Source organism: Camelus dromedarius, chromosome 22, assembly GCF_036321535.1.
Source record: "Camelus dromedarius isolate mCamDro1 chromosome 22, mCamDro1.pat, whole genome shotgun sequence".
Taxonomy (NCBI): domain Eukaryota; kingdom Metazoa; phylum Chordata; class Mammalia; order Artiodactyla; family Camelidae; genus Camelus; species Camelus dromedarius.
The window spans coordinates 10,352,545-10,377,375 of NC_087457.1; the positions used below are offsets into that span (position 1 = coordinate 10,352,545).

A 24,831-nucleotide genomic window follows, 5' to 3' on the forward strand; every position below is an offset into this window, starting at 1 on the left:
TCTTTATTTGGAAATGAGCTGACTATGTGTCTAGAGGACTCAACAGACTAAAAACTGGGAAAAATTTAGTAAGTTATCTGGAAACAAGTATATACAAATCAATAGCTTTTCTCCCTGTCACAATATCCAGTTGAAAGGGAAAAAAAAATCCCTTTCACATTAGCAACACAAATTTTAAAATACCTAAGGATAAATTCAGCAAAAAAAAAAAGTAGTGTCATGTGAGGAAAGCCACATGGCATAAGGAAAAGCCACACAGAGGTTTTAAGTTTATGGCAAAGGCGGGGAGGGTATAGCTCAGTGGTAGAGCGCGTGCTTAGCATGCACAAGGTCCTGGGTTCGATCTCCACTACCTCCATTAAATAAATAAATAAATAATAATAAATAAACCTAATTACCTTCCCCCTCCCTAAAAAGAAAAAAAGTTTATGGCAAAAGATACTATATACAAAGCAAAAGACCAAAAAAAGGGGAAAAAAATACCTGCAACGTGCTGAAAAGCAAATAGCTAATAAACAAAAGCTCTTACAAATCAATGAGAAAGCAACGCAGGGGTTAGAGAAGCAAGAATACTTTTGCTTTTCCTTTTTTGAACCTCTGTTTTTCAAAATCATAATGCTATGTTACTTCACTAGTGAAAAACAAAATTCCACAGTTTTTTCCTTTAAAGGAACATAAAAGAAAATGAAGAGGTAGGTTCGATATGTGTTCTCAGGCGTTTCAATTCAAACTGGTAAAATTAAGAATAAAAAGTCAGGATGGGGTCCAAGAGAAGATTACTGTTTTTCTTTTGCCAGGTTAAAGACATCTAAAAGTAATAAATATTTTCTACTATCAATGTAATTTAATGATTAATAACTTAATAAAGAAAAGGCAATTTTAACACACACACACAGAGAGAAAGAAACCCAGTAGGAAACCGGGCAAAGAACAAGTGAAGGAGGAACTTACAGGAGCAGAAATTCAAACCACAAGAAATTACGCGATTACACAAAAAGTCACTCAAGCTCACTGGCCGTCCACAAAGTACTAATTAAAAGCACCTATGAAATGTCTTTTTGCTTCTTCATCCAGCAAGCATGTTAGATAAGAACTACAAGGCACTCCCATACACTGCTTGGAAGGAGTAATAATAATAATTTGTGTGCATTTGGAGGAAAGAAACATGGCAAAAGCTATTAAATTTTAAGACGTACAGATTGTCTGACCCATCATTTCCACCTCTGCTAATCCAGCTTGCAAAATCCAAACCATCAGTGCATACAACTGCGGGTGAGCACTGCATAGTGTGGAGTGAAATAATTAGAAATAAACTGAAAGTCACCAATCAGGGAATGATGGAACAAGTTATGGGAGACCCACATTATAACAGGCAATTATTAAAAATTACTTAGGTTTGTATCATCTGACTCAGAGGGATGCCAATGGTATAAGGTATGAGTTGGTTTTGAATAGTGGAAAAAAAAAGTAAAAAGCTGAAGCATTAAGAACACTAAGAGAGTTTACCCCGAGTCCTCCTGGGTCACCGCCCTCCCGGGTCACACAAGGAGAGAAGACGGCCCCGTGGAGACAGGGCAGGAGAGCAGCCCTCGCACACAAACCGAGTGATCAGAGATGTTGGGGAAAGATTTTCATGGTGAGTATTTCCCGGAGACACAGGAGGAGGAGAGCCAAACACCTAACTTCCCTCTTCTCAGGGAAGCTCCACCTGCACAGTAAGTCAAATTGCAAAACCGCTCATGAAATCTGCCCTTTTAAGCCCAGCCTGTGACCACAGAGTTTCAACATTTCACACTTGTTCCTTCCTTTCCTTTTCTTTTCTAACTGGACACGGGAGACTGGCTTAGGTCCGACAAACTCGTTGCTTTCAAAGGGTGCCTTTAAAAAAACCCCACCTCGATGGGGAGGGGACAGCTCAGTGGTAGAGCGCATGCTTAGCATGCACGAGGTCCTGGGTTTAATTCCCAGTTCCTCCATTAAAATAAATAAGTAAACCTAATTACCCTCCCCCATAAAAAAAACAAAACAAACAAAAAAATCCCACTCAACCTTGTTCTCAATTACGTTAACTTCAGAAAGGCTGTTTCTCCGTACCAGCACTTGCCTTTTGGTTTTATTCATTTTTACTAAAGAATCAAAGCACAGTGGAACAAAAAGCTCTAACAATGCCAGACGCAACCTCGCACACAAGGATGCTACTTCCACTGGACGTGGACTCGGGGCTGGTGGGGAGCACCGTCGTGGGTGCTCCCCACCAGCCCCGGAGCCTGTCTGCTCAGTGACTGGGCCACAGAAGGCCCGCCTGGTTGTGGGTCATGGGTGTCAGGGTGTCATACAGAAAGGTGGGGGTCAGTCTGTTCAAAGGCAGATTGTATGAAAGTGGAGACTCACTGCATTTTGAGCAGGTAGAAATGCCCAGACTAAGACAAGGATGTGAACAACTCAGTGCAAAGGACGTGGGGGCAGGGGCAGGGGAGGTGTCCCGTGAAGCCCCCCAGGGAGGGGAGAGCATTCAGATCAGGCTGTGAGCCCTGTCTCTACGCCACACTGATAAAAGAGTTGTCACCAGGTCTTCAGTGAGGACGGAGGGCAAGGAGGTGACTCACCCTGTGTTCACTATTAATAACTGTCTATTTTTATACTTAACCAACAGTCCGTGACAAACCTCAGTCCCTGTTTCAGGGAAGTCATTTATTCACAAATACTTTTTTGTCAACTTAACAAAGCCTGGATTAAATACTGCAGGTAATGATACATATGGTTTCTTGGACAGAGTGAAACAGACAAAACTCTGATGGACAAGACTTCTTAGAGAGCTCCCCTTATGGAATCAGACTTTAAAGGGCTTAGTTCGGTCTGACGGTGCCTCATTTGACAAAATAGTACTCCAAGAGCAGTGTCGTGAAATGCATAAGAATTGTCTCAAGTCGGTGGGGGTAGAGTACAGCTCAGTGGTAGAGCGTGTGCTTAGTATGCACAAGGTCCTGGGTTCAATTCCTAATATCTCTATTTAAAAAAAATTTTTTTTAATAATATGAAGATGTTAGGAGCAACCATAGGCCAATAAATTTGACAACTTACATGAAATGATTACATTCTTAGGAAAAAAAAAAGAATTGTCACAAGCCGAGAGAAACTAATTCCATTTCAATTGGATGGAAAATGAGAATCTGAGATTAAGAAAAATAGTTTTGTGTCTGAATGTTTCTCAAAAAATCTAAACTCCTAACAGTAGAAGAGATACTACATGTGTATAAAAATGGAAAACCATGCCACAAAGCATAAAAGCCCACGAGTTAATTTCTCACGTCCTAGTTACAGAAAAGAGCTGCAAAGTACTCTGTGGATTTTTAAACCACAGAGTGGCATTTCCGAGGACAGACACTGTACAGAGAGGGTCCGAGTTATGCACCCCCCTCCTCGCAGGATCCTTGTCAGGAAGGGCACTGGGGTCTGACCCCAGCTTTCCCTGCGCTCCTGAGGCAGACACAGACACAGACTGAAGAATGTGAAATGTGACACTCGTGGGGTTCCTATGTATGAACCACAACCCCAGACCCCACTCTGGTGTGTTTTTTTCAGATCACAGACCACACGTTAGGGAACAGATGAGGACCAGCTAGACGTCCACGCAGAAAAGCAGGTGTGTGAGACTGTGTCCCTGGTCCCTACTCACCACACTATGATTTTAAAAGGATTACTAGGCTCTGCTGGGAATATTTCTGCCTGTGATACATTCCACAGGGAAGAGATGGAAAGATAAATGGGCTGAAAAGCTGAGATTAGAAGAGAAAGAGAAGACAGTCCCAACGGGTGGCTTCCAGGGCCAATGAGTAAACAGGGCAAGAGGGTGCTCATTCACCCGATAAAAAATGGCTGCGTGCCTACTGCCTGCCAGTCACTCTGGTGTGACACTGAACTTTCCAAGCAAAACACAGTGGAAGGCCAAGTGTGGACACGCGGACTAAGATCTGGCCCAGCTAATGGTTTCTTGGCTTAAAGCACCCCTCTGACTCATCGGCAAGGTGGCAAGGCGGTCACACCAAGTGCAAGAGAAAAGTGCAGAATTGCTCTCTTGTTCATTTGACAGCACTTAGGACGTGGCTTCTATTTGCTATGTGCTATAGAAAACGTGCCATTGGACCGATGCGTTTTCTTCCCTCATGGCACAGACAGTCTGCTCAACGTGCTGCAAACCTGGAAGTCAGTCCTAACTGTCACGAGCAGGCAGAGGTCACGTGACCACAGCAGGGAAACCAAGTACCGAGTGGAGGAGACCACGGGACAGAAACCCTAGAGGGAGACCCCCTGTGCACGAACAGGTCAAGGCAGTCCCCGCAGAGGGGGGAGTGGGTGGGGAGGTCCTAGGGCAGCATCCTAAAGAGAGACACATGTGCAAAGCTAGCAGAGGCCCGAAAAGCGGGTGCTGAGAGTCATGGACATGTGAAGTAGGCTACAGTCGGTTGGGAGAAATGGGAGGTTGAGAGGTCTGGCATTGCCGGTGGGAATGTAGTTTGGTGCAGCCACTATGAAAAGTATGGAGATTCCTCAAAAAACTAAAAATAGACTTATCCTATGATCCAGCAATCCCATTCCTGGGCATATATCCAGAGGGAACTCTAATTTGAAAATATACATACACCCCAATGTTCACAGCAGCATTATTTACAGTAGCCAAGACATGGAAGCAACCTAAATGTCCATCAACAGATGGCTGGATAAAGACTGTGGTATATTTATACAATGAAATACTACTCAGTCATAAAAAAGAATAAAATAATGAATGCCATTTGCAGCAACATGGATGGACCTAGAGATTGTCATTCTAAGTGAAGCCAGAAAGAGAAAGAAAAATACCATCACTCATGTGTGGAATCTTAAAAAAAAAAGAAAAAAGAGGACAGTAATGAACTCATCTACAAAACAGAAACAGACATGCAGACATAGTAAACAATCTTATGGTTATCAGGGGAAATGGGTGGAAAGGGACAAATTTGGGAGTCTGAGATTTGTAAAAGTTAACCACTATACGTAAAAATAGATTAAAAAAAGAAGTTTCTTCTGTATAGCACAGGGAACTCTATTCAATATCTCGCAATAATCTTTAAAGAAAAAGAATATGAAAACGAATATATGTATATATACGCACAACTGGACATGATGCTGTACACCTGAAGTTGACATGTTGTAACCGACCACACTTCAATAAAAAAATAAAAAGATAAAAAACAAATACATAAAAGAGCACAAAATTTGTAAGACCTTGATCTCGTGGTAGATTGGGATGAAAGCATCCTTGCAGGAGCGTGAAAGGTGGGTGAGCCCCATGGGAACTGGGGACCTGTAAGAGGTAAGCTATGACACTGAACTGGTGAAGGCAGGGGGAACAGAAGGGGGAAACGAGACAGACAACACGAAGGAAGGGTCAAGGGACTGGAGGCTGTGAACGGGAGGGTGTGGAGCTGGGAGAGGGGCAGAGCCTAAGAAGAGACGAGATTCAGAATCGGGGCTGGGGTCTGGGTGACTGGCAGACACATGGGACTAGTGACAGAGGATAGAGAAAGTCAGGAAGGGATGGGGTTAGGAAGGAAGTCCAGAACTTCCATTTGGAAGTGACTTTGGGAGTAATACTGTGCAGACGTGGACACAGAGTTGAGGATGGGGGTCAGGGTTGAACACAGAGGCTTCAAGGAAGAGATGGCAGATCAGATGCCCTGAGAACAAACAGAAAACTGGGAGCAGCGGGCGGTCACCCAGGTACACAGAGGGACACACAGGATGGGGAGGGAATAAACAGAAAGCATCGAGACAAATCTCTGGGCAGATGATGCACTAAAGGCAGAGGAGAGAGAAATGGCGGGAAACAGTCAGGCTGGGGCAGAGCAGCGGACGACAAAGACTTCCCCGGCAACCTTTCTGAGAATCAGAACCTAAATGATGAAAACTGAATATTTAGCGTCAGAAGCAACCCGAGAGATCACCTATCCAAGACCTCATTTTAAAGTTGAGGACACACAAGCCCAGAAAGTCACCATAGTTTTCCACAGAGTGGGGGCCCCGTCAGAGGAGACAGCGCTGGGAAGCGGCAAAGGCAGGCCTGAGAGCGGCCATCTTCTCTTGTATCATTGTTACAGTTGTTCATCTGGTTATTTACGTTTCTCAACGTATTTTATACACAAATCATCTGAAATTCTGAGACCAGGAAATCATCTTTCATTACCACCCATAGCGCCATCAGAATGTAAGTAATGAGCAGAACAAGCCAGGAAACCCACAGTGACAGCGACACCAGGTAGGGTGCCCAGCGTCCTGATCCCTACGGGGGAGCCGCCTTCCCCTTGGAGCCCTCTCTGCTCTGCGACATGGAAGGGCTGGATGCTGGGGAGGAGCAGCTCCAACAGGGACCGAGACGGTGACTCAGAGAGTGAAACACAGGGGACCCCTGAAGGCTCAGAGGACAGGACGGCCGGACACCACAATGCACCAGCCACCTGGGGAACCAAGATGGATTCAGATCTAAGATCCCGTGGGGCCGTGATCCCCAGTCCTGCTAGCTGGTGTGGGCATGGGCGGGTCCCCGCCCCTCGGACACCAGAGACCTGACCCCAGGGTGCACAGGAGTCTGCCCCTCTGCCGGCAGAAGGAAACAACACATCGATGTTTTCCAACGGATGAGCAAGACTGTTTAAATGAAGTCCATTTAGACAGAACTTCCTTGAGCTATTTTTGGGTCCCTTTATGTGGAAGACAGATCATTTCTAGTGCCTCTGTACCTGTCCCCAGACCTCTTACTGGCCTGTCCGGGCACAGGAAATGGGGCTCACCCACGTGCTTGCCAGGCATCTGCATAGTCCCTTGGGCGTACTCTGCGAGATCTTCCTGGACAATTCAACGTTCACTGGAAAAACCCAGCCCCCATCTATAATCTTGACGCTGTTCTGAGTGAGCAAGCCAGGGAGGCCAGGAGAGGTTTAACCCGGAGCAGGCCACGAAGCCGGACCCGGCGGGCAAGGGCGTGGCTCTGCTGCTTAACCAAGCCCACGTGGCGGAGACCAGCAGGGCAGCTCCGACAAAGGGAACTCGGGGCCAACACTCGGGACAAAATGGAACAAAATACGCTCAGGAAACGTTTCAGAATACAAAACGGTTATGTTAGATGAGCTTCCAGAAAACCCTTTGACTCGGGCTCAATGACGACATCCTTGTAAAAGAAATAAATGTGATGAATCTTGGACACAAATCAGAAGTGGGAACGAAAGCACAACATGAGCTTATCAGCAGCCTCCACGCAGCCTCGAGACCAGGGGGTGTGCCTGCACCCAGGAGGCGGCCAAGGGGGACGGGGTCTGAGCCAGGTTAACCACTGCCCGGGAGGGCAGTCTCAGGAGACAGCCCCCTGCCTGGCTCACGGGGGCCCAGCATGACCCAAATCAGGGCAGCTAAGGTTTCCCAAAAGGGGTGCTAGACATCCAAACGCAGAGTGGGAAGGGCAGAACAGGACCTGCTGGGACCACGGGTTACCCCCTCATCCTCCCAACAATTCTCCTGCAGTGAGTCATGTTCCCATTTCACAGCAAATAAAACCAAGGTCACACCACCAACAGGTGGAAGGGCGGGTAGCTGACCCGGAGGGTCAATTTAATTATATCTGGACATCTGTTCTTCTTCATAAAAAACACATCCTTACTTTAATTTCCTTTGGGATCTATTTCATTCATTTGAGAAATATTTATGGAGAAGTTCCGGATGCTGGAGACACAGCAGTGACTACAGTCTTGGCCTTCAAGAGTTTAATTCCTGGGGATTAGTACTTCAAAGCCTCCTTATTTCCAAGTTGGGGCCCCAGAGAGGGAAGACGGGGAATCAGTGACTTAAAGATCTTTGATATTCATCCACTGACAGGAGAGCTGAACACACGAGCACATGGGGTCTGCCTACCTTCATTATTCTGATTTACACGTAACTTACACACTAACACACCTTGATGACATGATAGGAAAGCTACCACAGGAGGCAACGGTAACTGGATAAGATACGTGCCCACATCAAAGAACAGCAAACCAGCAGAGGCTCTGTTAATATCATTGGAGCATCACTCGAGGAAGTGAAAGGTTGCATGAGGAAGCAGACAGTTAACTGTGCTTAAGCCAATAGTTAAAGACTTCCTTAACAATGATTTCCTGAATGCACGAATCATCTAATGAGGGAAGGCACAATATTTGAGGGAACAACATCCCAAAAGATGACCTGAAGTTCTAACCAGAGGGAAACAAAATGAAAGCTGCCCGTGAAGAGCAAAAGAATATTCCCTGACTTACTAAGCTGCCTTCAAGCCAACTCACCAGAGTGAATTGATGACCTGGCCACTGCGGCAAGGGACACTAGCAGGGCAGTGTCTTAAGCACGGCCTGGATGGGCCAGCATGGGCCAGGCGTCAAGGGAACAGGTGGGATTCTTGGCCTACGGACTGGACCCTCTAGGGAGTCAGAGAGGACCCTGCCCGCACAGCGACACAGGCTGACGCCCACTCTGCTCACATAAAACTGGTGCGATGGTTTTCACGCGGCACACCTGAAACTTACACGTGTTACACGTCAGTTTTATCTCAGCTGGCACAGAACCCCCAAACCTGTACAACGTCAACTTGCCCTCGCGCTGAACTCCACCCACAGGGCAGAGGCACAGGCCAGAGGGACGGGGCCTCTTCCAGGCCTTAAGTGTGTCATCATTCAACCTCCCTCTTCGTTTCCTTCTCGCCCGGAGTGAGGAAGAGGCAGGCCCGCACCAGCGAGGCAAGCGCTGCAGGGACGGGAGGCCCACCCGCCCCTCCAGGCCGAGCGCTGGCCATGCTGATGCTTGAAACAGTATCAGTTGGTGAGCCTGGGTGAAGGGTGTGTGGGTTTCACTGTGCTACTCTCTCAGCTTTTCTATATATTTGACCTTCTTCTAAAAAGGAAGTTTGAACACAGAAAAAGGGAAAAAAATCACAGCTTCAAACAAGTTGTGGCAGAAGAGGAGTGGAAATGCTATCTTCCTCCCACATCTGGGGGCAAGTGCTTAGTCATCAACTCAGGGCAACTCCAACTCCAGATCTCAAACCATCACCGTGCACCGTCACTCTTAGAGATTTTCCAAAATAAAAAAGGGCAGGTGCCAGAGTCAGGAAGATGGCATCTGACCTCTGTGGGCTGAGGTCACGCTCCCCCTGAGGCAGGCCAGGCCTTCTCAGAGGGCGCGGCTGACACCCTCCTCAGAGGACACGGTGGCACCAAAGGACTAAACAAGAGCCGTTTTTCCTACGCCGGCAGCCAGCAAAAATTGCCAATGTGGAAGTGGAAAAATTCATTGCCAGGGGATGAAATTCACTCAAATGACAACCTACGCCGTCGCTGGCCTTTCCGGGAAAACAGGGAGTGGAGCGTTTTAATGGGAAAGGAAATCTATTATTCGATATACATCATAATTTACTTCGTGACTTAGTCTGGAAGGAAGAGAAATCTATTCAGCGCCTGCCTGACCTGGTGACAACCCCTCCGAACTCCCCCCTGCCCCCGCCGACCCCCTGGACGTCTCCCCTCTGTGCCCCGGGAGTCAGGCTGCGCCTGGGGTTTACCAATGTCACTCAGCAAGGTGAGGATGGCTCCTTCCCGCAGGCCACAGCAGTTCTCAAACTGGTTCAGGTACTGTCAGGAAGGGGAGAAGAGGCGTCAGGGTGAGTGGGTACCGACCACCAACACGTCCACAGGGGTCGTTCACCAGCCAAAGCCACCTGAGCGCTCCCCGGCCCTGGCCTTGGGGACTTGGGCTGACAGGTGGCCTGACTGGCAGGGATGGTCCACGCCAGGAAGGAGGAAGCAGTTCTGAGAACTCCTGGTACACCCAGCGTGTCTGAGCCATTCAAGGATGAGGGGTGTTCGAGTCTCACCTGTGCGGTGGTCTTGATGGAGGCAGGCCTGGTCTGAGCTCAGCCACCAGAGGCCCACTGCTCCCGGGAGCCCTGAAGGACCCACTGAACACCTCCCTCCCACCCCTTCCCCAATGTGGCCTTGCTGGGGGGTGGGGACAACAGCAGGAACCATCAGTGGGCACCTATGACGTGCCGGCACCGGGCAGAGCTGCACGGCTGGTCAGTGAGGCTTTACCTGCACCACTTCACTGCATCCTCCCCTCCCCCCCCCACCTCTGATGTCAGCCCTGGGGGAGTTTCATTTCCCAGGAGAGAAATTGAGCCTGGGGTCCACCACCCATCTGCTCCCACAGCCTCTCCGGGGCAGAGCTGGCCAGTGACGCACGTCCACCTGAGGCCCGTGCCCAAGCCCCTGGGCCCTCCTGGCCCTGTCGGGGGCTCCCTGTGGGGCTGGAAGTTGGCCTCAAATGAAACAACTTCCCACCTGGGGCATCTGGTCATTAACTAACACCGACATCCATGCCGTCTGCGAGCAGGTCCCCCAGCCAGGCCCACGCAGCCCCTCCCTCCCCCAGCTCTGCCTTTTACATTTGCTCACGTGCTGGCCCAGCTTGTCTCTCCGGGCCCAGGAGTGTGAATTTTGAACTTTTTAGAGGAGAGAAAGGCAGGCCACCTCATCTGGGGATGCAGGACAGATCTCCAGCGCTCTGGGCAGCAGCGCCCTCCCCCAGCTCCCCTAGGTCCCCAAGGACAGCATGGACAGAGGCCCCTCAGGGTACAATTGCCTCCTGTCTCCCCCTTATCACCCTGCACCCCACGCCAGGCCAACCACGCCAAAGCGTGTATCCACCCCCACCCCGGCTGACTGGCTCTCTGCTGCCCACGGGATGACGTCTGCCCGGCTCAGAGCCTCCGTAATCTGGTCACACCCACCTGCCTCCCCTGCCACCCTGAGAACTGTCCACCCGACTACAGTGATACGACTTTATCTCCTTAAATAACTGCAATTAGTAATCGGATGACTGTCAAAGGTTAGGAAGATAACAAAGAAAAATGAAGCACTGTCAAGTCCTCCATTTCCCGTCGGGGATCAGTCCCCGGCCTGTGGGTCGTGCCGGTGACTGTGTTCACATCCTGCTGCGACACTCCCAGGATGTGCCCAGCTCCCAGGGTGGAAGAGAGCCACCCAGGCAGATCACCCCTCGTGGGAAGTTTCCTTTTGAAACAGAGGCAGAAGAGGCCAGAAGAGCAGTGGGAAAGTCACGTGACACTGGGTCCGGGAAACTGCCTTCCAGGGATGAAGAATTACCTGGGAACCCCCCACAGCCCCCACAGCCCCCACCCAATACTGCGAACTCTCTTCTGGAGCGAGAGGGGAGGGAGATGTGGACCAACAGCCAGTTCTTCTCAATACAAAACCATCTTCTGGCTGGAGCTTCCATGCTCCTCACGCTTTGAGGCTTTAATCACATCACAGAGGGAGAGGGGCCTGCGGCTGGGGTCACATGGGCCGAGACCCAAGCTCTGCCCTGTAGCTGTGTGATGTCTGGTGCCCCGCCCAGCCTCTCTGGGCCTCGGTGCCCAAGTTTTCTGTGGAAATCCAATCGATTTTACCAATGTCACGGGGCTGCTGAAAATCCACGAGGCCACATGGGAAAGCAGGCAGGGATGCTACCCTGGGCAAGTGGACACAACTGTCCCCGAGACCTGCGGGGAGGGGCTGCCACCGCCCAGCCCGTGGTGTGCGTTCCGGTAAAGGGACAGGAGCGTGGCGGGAAGGAAGGACGTGGAGCCCAGCAGCTGAGTCAGTGGCAGGAGGCTCCGGTGCTGAGCCAGTCCCTTCCCACCCCACCAGGTGACCTGTGTGCGGCAGGTCCCCACATCTGGGAGACAGCCCTCCTAATAAGGACAGCAGCCTGGCTGACCCTGCAGGGCTGAGGGGCCCCGACAAGCCCAGGGAGGAAGGTTTGCTTTGGAAGCCAGCCAGGCCCTCCCGGTACCCGAGACCCGCTGTCTGTTGCCTCATCATTTCAGGAATGTTCGCGCAGCTCGCCGTGCAGCAAGCCCTGCCCTCCATGCAGGAGCCCTGAGTCACAGCGCACATGCCACCTGCACTGGGTGTGGTGGGGCATCTGAGAGCAGAAGTCACCCCGGGGGCCCCAGCGCTCCCAGCTTCCTGGTGACAGCTCCCCACCTGGGCAGGGGTGCCCGCAAGCCCGGGACTCACCTTGCGCAGGTCGCCCCCCTGGCAGTACTCCATGGCCAGCAGGGGCAGGTCGTTGGGGGCCAGGCTCTGCATCCCCTCAGGGACGTCTCGGGCGGCCACCACGTTGGGGTGGTTCAGCCTAGGAGGGAAGGGGACTGGTGAGGGAGGGACCAGGCCCCGGCTCCAGCCCCCTCCGTCCTCGGCTCAGCCAAGCTCCCTGGCCTGGAGCGGCCAGGGGCCTCGATAGGGAGGGGAAGGGACGGTGGTCAGTTAGCACCCACCCTGCTCCACTTTTTCAGCTCCACAAGCTCACGGACGCGGGAGCGCATCCCAGCTACCTTCATTTCCCCCAGAACACCCCAGAGCCGGGCCTCTCTGTCCTGCAGACAAAGTCCAGGGGCTTCCATCTCATGCCCCGTTAAGTGGGGAGGGGTGTGTGTGTGTGGTGGGTGTGGTGTGTGTGTTTGTGTGTGTGTGTGTGTGCACATTCATATGCAAACAAGGCGAGGCCCCCCTCCTTTTCAAGAGGTCTGGGAGGGCACTCCTGCACGTGGTCCTGCAGCCGACCAGGTGCTAGTTTATCTAAGGGCCTCCCATGTGCCCAGGGCGCCGGCAGACCCTGCGCCCACCCGGGAGGCACAGATACCAGCAGTGCGTTCACAGCAGCAGAGACTCATGTCCCACCTCAGAACTGGAAATACAGGAGGGAAAAGGATTTTTGCTGACAAAGGAAAATCCACCATGATAGCTATTTTAAATTATTTAATGTAATGAGCAAAACTGACCAACAGGGTCCCGTGGTGGACAGTCATCTATCTGGACAGCCCAGCCGGCGTCGTGTTTGAGGGGCTGGGATTTAGGACTCTTTTCCACATGCAGGGTGGGGGCTGTGGTGAAGCTTGGCTGCCCCCCTTGTGGGCCTTTCACATCCCTGGCCCCCCCGGCCCCTGCGGTGCCCCCGGCCCCTGCATGTGCGCACCAGGCCCTCACCTTCTCATGATCTGGATCTCCAGGCACCATCGCTCTCGGTTCCGGGGACTGAGCTCCTGCCGGCACTGCTTGATAGCGATCTGCTCACCTGTTTCCTGCAGAGAAGACCGCCCGAGTCAAATCCGAAACTGTCCCCCGAGGCCCAAAGCAAGGACTGTGATCACCTCCAGCCCGTTCCGCTGGGCTCCTCCAGCCCAACCTCTCAGCCTGCCCTCGCCCCTCACCCTCTCCATCCCAAGTCTGCATGGAAGCACTCAGGCCCCCCCCTCCTCCACGGGACCTCTGCTGACTACTCCTGCCCGCAGGAGTCCTCACTCCTCCGCCCCGAAGCCATTGAACTCGACCATCCGAACCCCGTGAACATCACCTCCACATGCTCCAACCTAACGGCTCAGGCACAGACATCGGGGTTCATCTTCCTCCCTCCGGGAAGTTCCTCTCCCCAAACGGAACAAGCCCAGAACATGGGAGATTCAACTCCCATGCAGCCGTTCACCAGCTCTGGGACCCTGGGCAGACCCCGGCATCTGTACAGTGGGATCTGGACACCCACCTTCAAGGGCTGCCCTGGAGCTGAGCCTGGAGCCGAGTCCAGCCCTGAGCAGGCGTTCAGGAACACTCCCGGGGGCATCCCTGTGTCACACACGGACTCCTGACATTCACAATCCTCCGAGGCTGGGCTCCAACCCGCCTTCCCCCACCCTCCGTCAGACCACCGCCAGGTCCTGTGCCGTCTGGCCTCCGCGCCAGCTCTCAAAGGGGCTCAGGCACTGCCCCCCCCTCACCCGCCCTGCTGCAGGGGCTCCTGCCCTCCTCTCTAAGCAGGTGACCCTTTCATTGCACTTATTATCAAAGACTTATTTTCTGCAGGGGCACAGGGCTATTTTCTCTTTTCTCTGGTAAATTATAGGCCTGTCCAGCCTCGGGCTGAACCCCTACGCCAGTAACTGGCACGGTGCCCTCAGTGGAGGTTTCCGAACAGAAAAGAAAGTATCGATGCAACTCCTGTGGATGACGGACTGCTGGGTCCTGAGGATTAACTCTGCTCTCCCCCTGGTGTCCAGGCAGCACTCAGGACAGACTCAAAGGGGAGGGTCTTGAACCACTGGCATTGGGGGTGGAGGGACCACACTCAGCCACCACCTCCTGGGTCAATGGGTGCTGAGGGGCAGCAGGTGCCCTGAGGGCAGCAGCCTGGGTGCTGGCCCCCTTCCCTGAGCACGCCGACCTCTTCTCCGGCCCTGCGTACCCTCTGCACCTGCGGCAAGAACCCTGACAGCCCCACACCGCCACGCACTGGGATGGCCTCAGGGAGGGATGGATAATCAATCTGGCCAGGAAAGGTTTCAGAGCAGGACCAAAATTCGACTGGTACCCAAATGAAGGATAGATGTCCTAGAGGCCCTGTCAGGCCATTTTCTGAGTTTATGAAAGTGCACCCTGAAAAGAATGAGTCGAGTAAGTGCAGGAACTCATTCAGCACCAAGCAGGACTTAACACAGGCCTGTGGGGGACGCGGCAGGACCTCCAGGGCCCAACGTGCCATCCTGACGGCCACAGAACTGCATCGCGGTCACATGGCGACGAAACCGGCCACCATGCCCACAGGAGCAAGGACCCACCCGAGAAAAAGAGGAAAATGGGAGTCCCCAGACAGACAGATGGACTGACGGTGTCCAGTAAGACCGTCTGGTCAGCAGATCCATCTCTAAAACTGACGCTCAAGATGGAAAGCCTCTGAAGTAAAGTGGAGGCATCTTCCGACCCTGACAGCTCCAAGGTCAGACGCAGGTAATTCCAATGCCTCCAAAACACTCTCAGAAGCTGTTTTTATTAAATCCCAACGCCCTGGTTAAGTTCCCCGTCACACAGTTACCTCACACACCTTTTTTCTTTAACAGCTCTACTGAGATGTAATTTGTGTCCCAGACAGTTCATCCATTTAAAGCGTGCACTTTAATGGTCTAGGGTGAGTGCAGAGGACTGCGACCAAGGCCACAATCAACTTTAGAACACATTCATCACCCCCCAAAGAAACCCCACACCCATAAGCCATCGCTCTGCATCTTCGCCAACACCCCGCCCCCATCTACTCTGTCCGCACACACTGAGCTGTTCTGGACATTTCACATCAAGGGACTCCAACAGTCATGCAGGGGTCTTTTGTGGTGGCCTCTCTCACCCAGCCCAGCGTCCCCAGGCTCGCCCCTGCGGTGGCCCCTACCTGCCTCTGTGACAGCACTCCTTGGTGCCACCCTGAAAGCAGGCGCCGATGGCTAGGTTCTGCCACATCATTCACTCACTTTGCTGCTAGAACCCTGATCTTGGGCCAAGATTCTGAGGCACTGCTGAAGAGCTGACCTCTTTGTGAGATCGTAAATCCTGTTGCTCTTGGGCCCATGAGTACAGTTACAGGTGTGAATTCGGGTGGAAGTACACCTCATATTTCTCGAGAATTAGGGGATGTGTCATGAGAACATCGTTTCTTCAATCAACGTACAAACGGACTGAGTTACAGCTCACAGACGTTACACCCTCCATGGCATGAACTTCCCGAATCCTCTACCCTCAAACCGGTTTGAATCTGATTTCGTTTCACTTCCTATTAGTGTTTAGACTCTTAACGTCTCCGGCAACCTCACTGATGCTGCTCTGAAGTGCGTTCCAGATGCTCATCCCTAGTCAGGTGGGGCCTCCATGGAAACCTGGACAGTGGGATGCAGGGTTCTACAAACGAGAGAAGACGGATGGCCAGGCTGTGCCCACTGAGAGCCCACTGAGCACCCACTCAGCGTGGAATGTTTTCATGGACTTCAAGCGACAGTTTGGCAGCAGATGCTGCAACTCGTGGTTTGTTAACTCAGAATGAGTCTGAGAGTTTAAATTGAGACACTTAAAAATCTGCACTATTTTAACCTCAGTCCACAGAAGAGTGTACTCCTTTCTATTGCTGCTGTGACAAACTGCCAGGAACCTACTGGCCTAAAACCACCCAAATTTATTCCCTGACAGTTCTAGAGACCAGAAGTCTGGCATGGGTCTCGCTGGACTGAAATCGAGATGCTGGCAGGGCCGTGTCCCTTTCCAGAGGCTCCAGGGAAGAACACGTTTCCTTCCAGCTCCAGCTTCGAGGGGCTGCCCGCGTCCCTTGGCTCACGGCCCCTTCCCCCATCCTCAAAGCCAGCAGTGACTAGACGAGTCTTTGCCACGTTGCATCACCCTGACACTGACTCTCCGGCCTCCAGCTTCCACTTTTAAGGAAGCTTGTGATTCTGCTGGGCCCACTCGGATCACCCAGGGTAATCTTCCCACCTAAGGTCAGCTGATTCACAACCTGAAACCCCTTTGCCGCGTAACCAGACATACTCATGGGTCCAGGGAATGAGGATGTAGACATCTTTGGGAGGGGCCCTCATCTGCTGACCACAAAGAGTACGCATCCCTCATAAAGATGGCAGATAAATCAAACCCAAAAGGCAGATTTATTATGTGACTGAGAAATATTTTAGGGAATCAGTGTACACACTGGATGACTGTAGATAACTACACACAATTTTGCCCCACACAAACACTCAAGCTAACACATGGCTGTCACTTGGCCCATTCCAGAGACCAGGAATAGATTTTGATATTGAAGGTTGATATTGATCTGACATTGGCCTCAATATGCAAACTCAAACTAAAGCTTGAACTTAGTGATATAAACACAGAATACATCGTGGAGTAACTGGGCACAAACACTAAAACCGACTTTGTCCTTGTGGACAGCTCAGCCCAGCCCCACGGCTGCAGGGGAAGTCCTGACTTCCTGGGCCTGGGACTGTCCCACACAGAGACAGATATACACATTTTCTTACAAGGTTGCCCTCTAGGAAGTACTCTAACATATTCCAGTTTTTCCATGAGTCATGTTGCATTTGAAACGGAAGCTCAAATAGAATGACTTTCTGTTGCTAAAAACATACCTGCCCTGGAAAGCAAAATTCAATTCAACAGTACAGAAAAAGCAGATGATGAAGACTGGTTTGAAACCCTGAGTTCATTCCCCACCAGCAACGAGACTGAGGAGCACAGAGGACTTTCCCCACGTGGCTTGGCACCTCCTAGTCTCAGCTCAGTTCTCTGGACATGGAACCTTGGCCAGAACCATCTCAGCATCTAACTCCTAATAAGTTGGGACACAATTTAAAATCGGTTTGTATTTTGACAAAATGGAGAAAGGGGCCAACCATGGTATCTACATCGAAGGCAGTTGATCGTGAAGGTCCTTCAAGTCCCTGTGATGTTTTGCCTTTTGTACATGAAAACGTGAACCCTGCAATATAAACGTGAGTGCACTCTGAAGTGGGGGTGGGGACACGCATCCTCAGACTTCTGAGATCACCGAAGGCTCTAGGAGAATTGAGCTAGAAAACCCGGCCTCACACAGTCAACCTTCTTCTAAAGACTAGAGGATGCTCACAGGAAGCCAAGAAGTTCCTTCAAACCCTCAGGTCACAAAGCTGACTCCTGTTACCATGGCGACCCTCCAACTGGTTCCTTCTGACCTGTCCTCCAAGATGAATGGTTCCAGAAGGTGGTGCACAGCTTGACCCAGAGAGGGACCAGGGACAGAGCCCAGGGCTGAGAGTCAGAAGGCTGAGGGTCTGGCCCCAGCTTCATTCTGACTCAACAGCGGTGATCAGTCTACGCTGAGATGTTTGACTCCAACCCATTCCCTTCGGTGTAAACACCCAACAGGCACAGAGGTCTCCAAACCCACCCTCAGGGGCTCAGGGGTGAGGCAGGTCTGACTGTCATCCCTCGTCCTTCACCTGGTGAACGCGTGACCTGAGGCCCGTGATTTAAGCTCCCGGGTCTTTACCCACAAGGCGCAGGTGACTCTCCCACTTCCGGAGACGTCAGTTAAACCGAGATGAGCAGCTGATACTTGAGTCAATCCTGGGAGTACCACTTCCTTTCCAAGACCCGTGCAGACGTGGCTCTACCATCTGAACTGCCTTCTCCTCTCCTGTCAGGCCATCAGCGGTCCACCTCCTTTCAAGTCCTGCTTCGGGAGCCTTCTGTCACCCCTGAGCCCGTCAAGTGCAGATAAAGCGCCCAGCACATCAGGCACGTGCCGCTCTCGATGCACAGGAGCCACGACCACTGCCACAGGATCCGGGGCAGAGTTTTACACTTACGTGGTGTGTCCCTAACTACTCGTTTCATGCCCTCGATCAGAGCACAGGCACGTAAGTCAGGGTCAGCTTTCTTTCCCTGATGGGTCCCTGATGGCGCTTAGGCTAGTGCTCAATAAATCCTTCCTGAACTACTGACGAAAGTCTAAGACTTCAAAAACACACAGACCAGGAAGGGAAGGGTATAACTCAATGGTAGAGTGCGTGCTTAGCATGCACAAGGTCCTGGGTTCAATCCCCAGTCCCTCCCTTAAAAAATAAACCAATAAAAATTTAAAAATAAATAAACCTAATTACCCTCCTCCTTCAAAAACAGTTTTAAAAAATTTTTTTAAATTTATTTAAAACACACACACACAGGCTAAAGTGAGCTCAGCGTTGTCCAGTGAGGGGACAAGGATAAGCCAGTGCCACTTCATAGGGGGTAGCTGGTGTGTCCTTGGGGCCCCGGGGCAGCACGTCCCAGCGCCTTCCCATCACAGCGCAGAGAATGCGATATTTGCAAGGCACGCTGGGACGTTTCCAGACGCTTCCAGAGAGGAGCTAGTGGCCCCACATGGAGAGCAGAGGGGACCGGTATCTCAGCATCCTTGAAACCCACATGGGATGCTGTGGCCCAAAGCCACGCAGCTGACAACACCAGAGCCAGGACTCAGGCCCAGGTCTGTGTGACTGTGGGTTTCTCCCGGTCACTCCTGCAAGGTGCTGCAGGCTGAGGTCACTCGGGTCATCCCCTTGTCTTCTGCTTCTACACTTAACAAACATCCTACTGAAAACATCAGCCTGCCTAGACGGTCCTGACTCTTGGGCTGAAGTCTTAAGGCAGCATCCACATGGCAAGGACTGTCAAGACCCATGCTTGGTAAGAGAATCAAAAAACTCAGGGACACGGTAGGGGGCTCATTTGTTACACAGCCCTTCCTTCCTGGGAAATACTCATTTTAGGGTTCTCTGTGTAGCAATGCGGGTGTATATTTTCTCCTTCTGAGACGGGTTTCCCTGTAGTGATTCGAAACTGTTTAAATTGATGGTGGAGCTCTGAGCCTGTCCCGGGGGTGCCCTGACCTCAGATCCCCACCATAGAGAAGCCACAGGCCAGTGGAACAAGCATGAGGCTGGGATTCAAACCCATGCAGGTTCAGAAGCTTCCAGCTCCTTTACGTGCTAGCTCTGCCGCTCTGGGTAAGTGACTTGACCTCTCTGTGCTTCAGTCATAAAACGGGAGTAAAGACTAGAGTGTTTCCCTTTAGGGTTACGGTGCAGGCTGGAGACAAAAGCCTGAGGAAGACCTAGCCCGTGCCGGCACGCAGTCCGTTCTCGATAAACGACGGGTCTGATGATCAGGCATCGCTGAGCTGACTGAGGATACCAACGCTCAGGCTCTCGCCTGTCACTTCTCCTGTGATGAAGTGAAAATGCGCTCTCTTGCAGCCGAGACAAAGTACGTGGAGTATTAGGGAAACGTACATGGTTATCGTGTTAAGTATAGTCGCTCTGTCCAGCTGGGGTTCAGGAATCACCGACCTAACCCAGTCTCTTTCGTCAAGAGGCTCTGAACAGAGGGGCGTGCACAGGGTGCACACCATGTGCGCCCTGATCCTGACTGCTGGTCACAGAGCCTCCCCTAGGCACCAGGGCGGCCCCAGAGGCCTCCCCACAGGAGGAGTGCTCCAGGCGGACCTGGAGAGTTTCCTGGACTGACCGGGCCGTGGGCAGGCGCTCACTAAGCACCTGTAACTTGACCCCTCTCCCTTGGCCCCTCCCTCGCCTATCCCACCATTCAGTCCTGCTAATTTCACCCCTATAAGAGCTCTTTTTTAATTTAGTTTTTTTTGGGGGGGGCTAATTAGGTTTATTTATTTTTAGAGGAGGTACTGGGGATTGAACCAAAGACCTCTGCATGCTAAGTATGCGCTCTACCTCTGAGCTATACCCTTCCCCTAAAATAGCTCTTAAATCTGCCCCCTTCCCTCCACCTCCACCACCACCGGCCCAGTCCCATCCTGTACTCCGGAAGCCTCAGAACTGGTCTCCCCTCAGGACAGGGCAGTGCCATTTGGGGTCCCAGTACCAGCTCCCAAGAGCTGATTGTTAGATATTTGGGATTCTGGTGAGAAAGGTAGTTCGACTGTCAGTGGTTTGAAATAAGCTACTGTTACCCTGTACAAGCCGGGGTGTTTCTCTGAGAGCTGACCTCCCAGCACAGCCCTGCCCGGGCCCTTTCCAGTGGGTTCGTGCAGCCAGCGCCGGGCTCCCTACGGCAGGGCCCGACTCCCATCTCTTCTGCCCAGCTAACTTCCACCAACCCTCAGGTCTCCCCTCCAGGGCAGCTTCCTTGCGGAGGTCTTCCTGTCCCCTGAGCAATCCTACCCCTGGCAGAAGGTCTCACCGCACCGGGCCCCTCCCCAGGTCACAATGATCATAGTTGGGAGCTTACGTTTCTCCTAATTGACTAGTGGGACTTTCCCTTTTCTGATCAGGTCTTTATCAAAAAGTGGATGATTGTGTGCACCGAACAGAAAGGCAGTCGCTATCGGGGAAATGAACGAAAGCCAAAGCCAGACAGAGCCCAGGCTGATGGGGAACAGTCCTACAGACAAAAAGGCGGTGCGGGAGGCTTGCTGAATGAAAGGGGCCGAAGGAATTCAGGGAGAAGTAACTCCCATCCAGTAAAGGGGTCCGGGACTGGGATGTGGAAGAGGTCGCCTATAGCGGGTCCTGGAGGGACGGGCAGACTTTACAGAAAGCTGTCCAGGAGAGAGAGGCCTGTCCCAGAGGGGGCTCAGCTGACCCACCTGCTGGGAGCCCCCAGGGAAGGAGACGCTGGAAAGACAGACAGTGGAGGGGCCTCAACCGGCAGGATGAGAGCTTGGTCTTTGGCTTATTAGAAATAAAGAACAAATTAAGGTTTTTGCAGAAGGAACTTGAAAGTAGTCATTCTAGAAGATGAATACACACACACACACACACACACACACACACACACACACACACACACACACACACACACACACACACACACACACACACACACACACACACACACACACACACACACACACACACACACACACACACACACCCTCTCTTAGGCTCACAGCTATAAAGCCAGGAACAAACTCCACGTGATGACAGCCTTCCAAGCCCAGATGGAGGCCATTTAGGGCGAGAGCAGGTGGTACATTCTGACAGAACTCTTTCTGAAGGAAATCGAGATGTCTCTGGTTCAGCTGCAGAGGGACATCTGCCATGGTCAAGACTCTGAGAGCCACTGCCTGTCTGCGAGCAGCCCAGCCCAGGCCTGCGAGGGGCAGTGGAATGACCTGGCCCTTGCATCACAATGCCGGGCCTCTGGCTAGACTCTGACCAGAACAAATTTTAGAGCTGTCCTCTGCCCTCCAGCTCTGGCTCCCACATTCCTCCAGGGGCCTGTTCCATCCACTCAGAGCTGACAGGCCTCAGGGCGGGTCCTAAAATGTCTTTCCACTGATAAAGGAAAGTAGGGCAGCTGTCTGAAATGGCTCTCTGCCACCCTGGCCGGTGGCCTGGAGGACCTCCCTGCTCGCTGCAGCCAGGCTCCTGGGAGGCAGTATGCAATCTGCCATCTCTCCAGTCCAAAAAGTTACTCTCGGCCCTTGATTAAAAAGTAGGTGCCTGGAGGGGAGGGTATAGCTCAGTGGTAGAGCATGTGCTTAGCATGCATGAGGTGCTGGGTTCAATCCCCAGTCCCTCCTCTAAAAATAAATAAATAAACCTAATTACCCCCCTCCACACACACACACACAAAAAGTAGGTGTCTTCCTCCTAGGACTTCAGGGTGTCTGAATTTGGGGCCAAGAAGCCAATTTTAGCTGTTTGGTGAGTGAGGGTTCCCTCGAGCAGTGATTTCCAAACTGGGCATCTGCAGGGGTTACCCAAGACTGGAATCCAAGAAATTAAAGCTTTTCTGATACTAACTGTATAGATCAGAGCATCTGTCAGGTCACATGACACTTCTGACACTCAAGGCATCGCAAGGAAAGTGGGCATGCCACAGGCGGGGGGGTGGACGGAGGCCTATCAGGACATGTGGCAGGTTTCGTGTGCCCCCACTTGAGTAGCATTATGGATGGTATTATCCAATTTTAATAAAATAACTCTTGGGGGAGGAGACAGCTCAGTAGTAGAGTGCCTGCCTAGCATGCACAAGGTCCTGGGTTCAATCCCCAGTACCTCCACTTAAAAACTAAGTAAATAAATAAACCTAGTTACCTCTTTCCCTAAAAAAAAAAAACTTTCATAAAATGGACGAATGAGTTAAAGAGATTCCTGTGAGAACTTCAGTGCATGTTAACACCTATACAAGCAAACAAAAAATGTGGAAGAACTAACACATGTGATGTGATAAACTCATGTCAGACACGTAAGGAATAAAAACAATGAGGATCTATCAGATCTAAAAAGAAATCGGTCCAAAGAATTCAAAATTATAAAAACTTCTTCACATACGGATGTTCATCTACCATCCTTAACGATTCTCAGTTTCGTGTGTCTCTGTATAATTCGAGGCCGTGAAGTACGTAGACAATACTGGGAAAGACACCATCATGGGTAAATACTTAAAACATGTTTTAAATTACTTTTTAAAACATTTAAAAATATTTTACTATTTTCACTCTTTAAATTTTTCTATTTTTGTGTTTCATAACGTGTAACATATTAGTAGGTGATAATCTAATGCTGGCATAGATACAGGATTTTAAATCTAGATACAGAAATGAGGCTGAAAGCTTACGTTTTTGTTTTTTTTTTTTTTACCATTTGTTTACGAGCACAGTCAATAAAGCTGAGAGACCACTAACCTAGAGTCAGCTTCAGGGCCCTGAGGCCCCCTTCCTCACTCTCTCCCAAGAAGCTCAGGGCCAGCGGTGAGCCCCACTCACCCACGGAGCCCAGTGTTGGGTAGAGGCAGAGAGAGCACAGTCTGCCTTCCCCGCCCACCTGCCGCCCCTGGCTCTTCCCAGCAGCGCGGGGCCTACCTGATTGTGCCATCGGATGACGTTCCCAAATCCCCCTGTCCCCAGACGCTCTTTCATTTCCCAGGCCCCACATGTCTGGGTCGGCAGGGAAGGCGACCAGCTCATACTGAAGTCCTGCTAACTCCGTAAGCAATCTGGGTGGAGGACACAAGGGGAAGGTTAAGGGCAAAGGGAACTCAAGGAGATGGACAACAAAAGTGACAGCGTAGCCCTTCAAAGTGAAAGAAGAAAACTCGGGACTGGTTTTTATCTTGTCACTAAACCAGGTTTTTGTTTTGGGTAGCAACTGCAGGGTTTCTCCCCTGACCCAGCAGCCCCACCTCGGCTGCTGCGTGGACGCAGCCGGGAGGACCGGACGCCACACTGCCCTGCACCCGAAAGGGGATTCCCAGCCGGGACCCTGCCCGGGCGCCCTGCCCCGGTGGCCGGGGGCGCCTCCCCTTCCGAGCTCCCGGGGCGCTGCGTCATCGCTGCGCGGACGAATCACCGCCGCGTCCCGGGCCCCCACCTCGCGGCCGCTACCTGGCACCACCCCGCCGTGCCGGGCTCCGGGGCCTCCCGGCTCCCAGCCGCACCGGAACCCCGACTCGGGACTCGACGCGAGCGTCTCCGGGAGCCTCCGCCGGGAGCGGGTGCGAGCCCGCCGGGCAGCAGGCGTCCGGGCGCCGGCCAAGGGACTCACCTGGCGGGGGCGCGGGGCCGGGGCGCGGGCCGGGGCTCAGGCGCCCCCCCGGAAGACATTAAAGTGCGGGAATCTCAAACCTGCCAGCCCAGCGCGACTTCCTCAAACACTTCCTGCTCTCACGTCACGGAGCACGTGGGCCGAAGCCCTTAAAGGGGCCGCGAGCCCCAGGCCACGCCCCTCCCGGCCAGTGGGTGATTCCGCGGGGCTCCGGGATGCTCAGGACCCGTTGTGCCCCGGGCGATGGAAGAACAGCCCAAAAATGAGCCCGAAAACGCCGGAGTTCTCTTTAGATGGGCGACTTTGATCTGAGCGGTTTCTGGGGCAGAGGAGATGGGAATTTCCTCACCCCGACCTTCCCGGGGTCAGCCTGACTCGCTTCCTAGACTTTTAACTCGGGGAATTTCCCGGCCCCCGCTGGGATTGATCTAGGAACTGTTTACAAGAATCGCCGCGGGCCTCCTGTCCTCAGGCTGCATTCCCCTCTTCTGGAGGCGCTTTGGCTCGCACGGAGAATGATAAATCCCACCTGAGGTCCTTAGAAGTGACAGCCCCCGCCCCCCAGCCTTAGAAAATAAAGAACAGGAAAAAACCTATAGGGTAACACTAAGCAGCAGTTTCAGCCCCCAGTGACGTAGGGAAATTGTGAGAACGGCTCTTAGCCCTGGGGTTAATGGTCCATCACCTACCTGCTTGGCATCACAGTGAGGTTTTTACTATTGAATTTCTCAGTTCATCCGCATCATACGAGCAGACAAAGGAGTTGTGTGCGTTGGTATATTTACTCAAGCAGGAAAAAAGTATTAAAGGCAACCTGAAGTTACCAGCTCACTTTTATGGAGTGCTTA

General features: G+C 51.9%; 1 protein-coding gene across 3 annotated transcripts in view; it reads right to left on the bottom strand.

Moving 5' to 3' along the window:
- Positions 1-24,118, bottom strand: part of IKBKB (inhibitor of nuclear factor kappa B kinase subunit beta) — a 46,977-nt gene extending 22,859 nt beyond the window's left edge. For 2 of the 3 annotated variants that reach the window (XR_010377303.1, XM_031440029.2), the window contains exons 1-5: positions 23,984-24,118; positions 23,302-23,435; positions 13,104-13,198; positions 12,135-12,252; positions 9,614-9,683 (exon numbers count right to left, since the gene is read on the bottom strand). Coding sequence is in view for 2 of the 3 variants with exons in the window: in XM_031440029.2 (XP_031295889.1) it covers positions 9,614-9,683; positions 12,135-12,252; positions 13,104-13,198; positions 23,302-23,406 (388 nt within the window). In the remaining variant the exon portion in view is untranslated. Of the gene's footprint in view, positions 1-9,613; positions 9,684-12,134; positions 12,253-13,103; positions 13,199-23,301; positions 23,436-23,621; positions 23,717-23,983 lie in introns of those variants that run through there. The other variant, XM_031440030.2, reaches the window with a different exon arrangement.
- Positions 24,119-24,831: the final 713 nt, after the last annotated feature.